At 37.1% G+C, this 6,184-nt stretch overlaps 1 protein-coding gene across 1 annotated transcript in view; it reads left to right on the forward strand.

The window, feature by feature from the left end:
- Window positions 1–6,184, forward strand: part of kidins220a (kinase D-interacting substrate 220a) — a 116,996-nt gene that overhangs the window by 15,551 nt on the left and 95,261 nt on the right. The window contains 3 exon segments of the mRNA XM_056476730.1: window positions 180–278; window positions 407–505; window positions 3,542–3,719. Of these exon segments, the coding sequence (XP_056332705.1) occupies window positions 180–278; window positions 407–505; window positions 3,542–3,719 (376 nt within the window).

Genomic DNA, 6,184 nt, shown 5'->3' on the forward strand with positions numbered 1-6,184 from the left:
CAATCTCCATATCTGTCAGCATAGCGTCCTGATTGCTAATCTACACAGAACAGCCTCATTGTTTTAATGGCCTTTTCACCTCATATTAGAAACATATTATGAATCCCCATGTGATTAAGGAAGTAGATATCATCATGACCTCCTGTCATTTAATTCGCTGTGGCTTTTTTTGATTATAGGATGGTAAGACTGCCCTGTACTGGGCTGTAGAGAAAGGGAACGCTACCATGGTACGAGATATTCTGCAATGCAACCCTGATACTGAGGCCTACACCAAGGTAAGGACGTGATTCTTATTGGATTTTGCATTTTAATCATATATGATACTTATAAAATAACATGCTAATAAGAAAGATGTAGTTCTTTGGGCTTACTTGTGTATGTGTGGTTTCTCTTAATGTGGCAGGATGCAGAGACTCCGCTTATAAAAGCCACCAAGATGAGAAACATGGAAATCGTGGAGCTTCTATTGGACAAGGGTGCCAAGGTGTCAGCGGTGGATAAGGTAAAAAGATGACATTTGACATAAATTGCATACATTCATGGCATTTTCTAAATAGCTATCAAATTAATGTACAGACATGAACAATTCAGTCTCTCTTATTGTAAAATGAAGCACACATCATTTAACCATTATATATCCATTTAAATGTTACATATTTACAAGTTTTTTCCCTTAATGCTTTCACTGACATATATTTATCTACCAGCATCAGTCCTGATTACAAGTACTGTACCAGAAATATAATTGTTTTATTGTTATAAATATATATATACAGAGTGGGCCATTTATATGGATACACCTTAATAAAATGGGAATGGTTGGTGATATTAACGTCCTGTTTGTGGCACATTAGTAAATGTGAGGGGGACTAATAAAAGAATAAAGTTACATTAAAACCAAGCACACCATTGTTTTTCATGTGAAATTCCCAATAAGTTTGATGTGTCACATGACCCTCTTCCTATTGAAAAAACAAAAGTTGGATCCAGGATGGCCGACTTCAAAATGGCCACAATGGTCACCACCCCTCTTGAAAAGTTTGCCCCCTCACATATACTTATGTGCCACAAATGGTAATGGTTATGGTTATGTACCATTACCTTTTTATTACGGTGTATCCATATAAATGGCCCACCCTATAAAAAACAAATAATATGGAAGTCATTGGATACAGCTTTCCAGCATTCTTAAAAATATCTTCTTTTGTGTTTAACGTAAGAAACAGAATCATGCATGTTTATTACAAGCAAGGGCGAGTAAGTGACAGAATTGTCAGTTTAGGGTGAGCTATCCCTTTAAGCTGTCATGGCAACCATATACAATGCACAAATAAGCTTATTCACACCTTACCTTGTCATTGCTAGTGTTGACAGGCATTTAGCTGAAAACTTTCTAAAATCCGGCTATAAATCCAACTCCAGCAACAGTAAATAGACAAACTATTTTACCCGCAGATTATTTCTCACTCTGCTGCTGCAGTGACGTGATTTCTGGGTGCGTTTTTTTTTTTTTTCTCTTTCATTACTTTATATATTTATTCTTTACTCAGTAATGGATATGATTCAAAATGTAGCGAAGTACAATACTTTAGGCAAATCATACATAAGTAAAAGTAAAATTACAGATTTTAAACAGGCTCTAAAAAGTATAAATTCACAAAAAAAAAAAAATACCTAAGTATAGTAATGTGAGTAAATGTAATTCGTTACTTTCCACCACTGTCATCCTCCATGTTCAGTTGTGGCCTGTATTAATTTAAAAATATATGCAAGTGCAGTAAAGGTGTCAGAAAGTTTAACCTGGTGCCATAAAATCAATGTACTGCATCTGACGATATTGCTGTCTCTTTAATATAACGCAATCCACCCAGGGGTCATCAAAAATATAAAAAAATAAAATTAGAAAGGCTGATGGCTTTATTATTATTGTTTTTATTAACATGTTAACAATGTTACTATAAACTACTATTTTGTTCCTCAGTAGGTTATGGATAAAATATGATAATTTTAATAATTTATTAAAATGAATTAGATTTGTGGAAATCGCCAATCGCTCCCAATCACCATTGTTCCATGAGAGATATTTAGTGTATTCTGGTCTACAGAATCCTCTTATTAGCTAATTCAGAGGTTACTGTAGGTCAGACTACACAAAACAGGCATCTATTTACTTTACTTTTAGGCTACATCTAGATACACACAGCTATTTTATGAGAAAAGTGTCTTGTGAACACTTATGATGTCTATCTGTGCTCTAAATCTACAGGATTCGGACTGTTCAATTCTTTTTTTTTTTCTCTCTCGCAAAGACTTATTGATGCAATTATACAGTATTCACAATGGTTTGAACAGTTATAGGGGTAGTCAAGTGTATATTCATTCATTTTCTTTTCGGCTTAGTCCATTTATTAATCTGGGGTCGCCACAGCGGAATGAATCGCCAACTTATCCAGCATATATTAAACGCAGCGGATGCCCTTCCAGCTGCAACCCATCACTGGGAAACACCCATACTCTCTCATTCACACACATACACTACGTAAATTTTAGCTTACCCAATTCACCTATAGTGCATGTCTTTGGACTGTGTGTGGAACCGGAGAAACCAGAGGAAACCCATGCAAACACAGTGAGAACATGAAAAACCCACACAGAAATGCCAACTGACCCAGCCGAGACTCAAACCAGCGTCCTTCATGCTGTGTCACCGCGCCACCATGTATATTTATATCATCTATTATTTTATTTATTAATATTATTATTTAAAATACAGATCAGAGAAAACGATTTCTCACTATTAAAGGGCTGACCCACCATAGATCTTGTTTTGACGTCCTTCAGGGGGGATCAAGCATTAATTAGTGCATTAATACCCCCCTTCCCCCTCCTTAACCCCCTGTAATCCACATCCTGATTTTAATGCATTTTTTGTGCAATGTCATTTTAAAATAGGCAATCAAACAAATAAACAAACCAACTACCTCTCACATGTACAACTTTATAGCATATTCATACAAGTCTGTTGTATGTTGTCCTTACCAATACACCTGCTTATTTTGGCATGCAGTGCTCAAAAGCAGAAAACAGGAAGAAATGTTGCTCAACAAGCTGAGCAAGCACAAAATGTGCCAAAACGTTAAAGTGTAAAAAAAATAAGTGGTTTCTTTGCAACAATTTGGACACCTGTTAAAGAGCACATGACTCCAAATGACACTCGGAAGAAATATTGCTGTTTTAACAGGCTTTATGGACAATTTTGTCCTGACGGTCGTGAGTGTAAATACTTGTCATGTATATTTAGGAATTAAATAAGGGATTTTTACATTTTCTGCAAGTTTTTTCGAGGTAAATTTAGCAGTTTTTCTATAAAAAATAATAAGAATGACATCCAGTAACCAAATTAAGTACAATTAACTACAAATCACTTTCACAGTTCTGTACAAATATTTCTTATTGACCAGTAAACTTCTAACAAATATATTTTGCAACTATATTTTGCTAACAAATATATAATGCAACCGCATTGTTATTTTCTCAGAAAGGTGACACAGCTCTGCATATTGCCATCCGTGGGAGAAGCCGCAAACTGGCTGAGCTGCTCTTGAGAAACCCTAAAGATGGCCGTCTGCTCTACCGGCCCAACAAAGAGGGAGAAACGCCCTACAACATTGACTGCACACACCAGAAGAGCATCCTCACCCAGATATTCGGAGCCAGTGAGTATTCCATCAAAGTACAGATGTCAGTTTCCACAAATTCCCTGGAACATTTGTCATAAATTAATTATCAATTCCTCATTACCCATAATAATGTGAGATTTGTCTGTTTTAATGGCTCTTTGTTTGAATGTGGAAATGACGGTGGAAAAAGTGGATTTTTTTTTTATTGTAAATGAGTATTATAGGATTGTAAAAAATAATAATTTATTAGAATCATTTAGTTATTAAACACAATAACTAATATATAGTGTTATGATTTTCTTCTGATTTTCTAGATGTACACAATGGGAAAGTAATACTGTAAAGCCACAACAACAACAAAAATTGTAGATTAAAAAAATATATATAATGTGAAAACATTCAGAATAAATGAACATTCAGAATATATGTGTGTGTAAATATGTATATAAATTGATAAAGTGGATGTAATAAAAGAAACTAGGGTTTTAGTGCATTCAGAAAGTATTAATAGCGCTTCACTTTTCCCACATTTTTTTATGTGACAGCCTTATTCCAAAATGGATAAAATTAATTTATTTCCTCAAAATTCTACACACAATACCCCATAATAACAGTGTGAAAAAAGAGTTTTTTAAATTGTTGCAAATTTATTAAAAATAAAAAACCTGAAAAATCAGATGTACAGAAATATTCACAGCCTTTAGCGTGAAGCTCTAAATTGAGCTCAGGTACATTCTGTTTCAACTGATCATTCTTGAGATGTTTCAGCAGCTTAATTGGAGTTCACCTGTGGTAAATTCAGTTGAATGGACATGATTTGAAAAGGCTTACACCTGTATATATAAGGTCCCAGGGTTGGCACAAAGCACAAACCAAGCATGAAGACAAAGGAATTGTCTGTAGACCTCCGAGACAGGATTGTCTCGAGGCTCAAGGCTGGGGAAGGTTACAGAAAAATTTCTGCTGCTCTGAAAGTTCTAATGAGCACAGTGGCCTCCATCATCTATTAGTGGAATATATTTGGAACCACCAGGACTCTTCTTAGAGCTGGCCGATCATCTAAGCTGAGTGATCAGGGGAGAAGAGCCTTAGTCAGTGATCAATAACCCAATGGTCACTCTGTCTGAGCTCCAGCATTCTTCTGTGGAGAGAGGAAAACCTTACAGAAGCACAACTATCTGTGCAGCAATCCACCAATCAGGCCTGTATGGTAGAGTGGCCAGACGGAAGTCACTCCCTACCTGGAATTTGCCAAAAGGAATCTGAAGGACTCTCAGACCAAAAGAAACTAAATTCTCTGCTCTGATGAGACTAAAATTGAACTCTTTGGAGTGAATGCCAGGTGTTACATTTGGAGAAAACCAGGCACCGTTCATCACCAGGGTAATACCATCCCTACAGTGAAGCATGGTGGTGGCAGCATCATGCTGTGGGGATGTTTTTCAGCAGCAGGAACTGGAAGACTAGTCAGGATAAATGGAAAGATAAATGCAGCAATGTTCAGAGACATCCTGAATGAAAACCTGCTTCAGAGTGCTCTTGACCTCAGACTGGGGCGACGGTTCATCTTCCAGTAGGACAATGAGCCAAAGTACACCTCCAAAATATCAATGGAGTGGCTTCACAACAACTCGGTGAATGTCCTTGAGTGGCCCAGCCAGAGCCCAGACCTAAATCCTATTGAACATCTCTGGAGAGATCTGAAAATGGCTGTACACCGTCGCTTCCCATCTAACCTGATAGATCTTGAGAGGTACTGCAAAGAGGAATGGGCAAAAATTCCCAAAGACAGGTGTCCCAAGATTGTGGCATCATATTCAAAAAGACTTGAGGCTGTAATTGCTGCCAAAGGTGCATCAACAAAGTATTGAGCAAAGGCTGTGAATACTTCTGTACATGTGATTTTTCAGGTGTTTTATTTTTAATAAATTTGCAACAATTTAAAAAAAAATCTTTTTTCACATTGTCATTATGGGGTATTGTGTGTAGAATTTTGAGGAAATAAATAAGTGTAATCCATTTTGGAATAAGGCTGTAAAATAAAAAATTGTGGAAAAGGTGAAGCGCTATGAATACTCACTGGGCGCACTGTTTAAGTGGAAGTCTGCCTGTGTTTTTAGGGCCTGTGACTGTTTAAACATTTAAAGAGAGTTTAAAGCGGGTAGCAGTGGGTAGCACGTTGGCCTTACAGCAAGAAGGTCGCTGGTTTGAGCCTCAGCTGGGTCAGTTGGCATTTCTGTGTGGAGTTTGCATGTTCTCCCCGTGTTGGCGTGGGTTTCTGAGTGCTCCGGTTTCCCCCACAAGTCCAAAGACATGTGGTATAGGTGAATTGAATAAACTAAATTTGCCGTAGTGTATGTGTATGGATGTTTCCCAGTGATGGGTTGAAGCTGGAAGGGCATCCACTGCGCAAAACATATGTTGGATAAGTCTGCTGTGGCGACCCCGGATTAATAAAGGGACTAAGCCGAAAAGAAAATGAATGAATGAATGAATTTATA

Source organism: Danio aesculapii, chromosome 17, assembly GCF_903798145.1.
Source record: "Danio aesculapii chromosome 17, fDanAes4.1, whole genome shotgun sequence".
Classification (NCBI taxonomy): domain Eukaryota; kingdom Metazoa; phylum Chordata; class Actinopteri; order Cypriniformes; family Danionidae; genus Danio; species Danio aesculapii.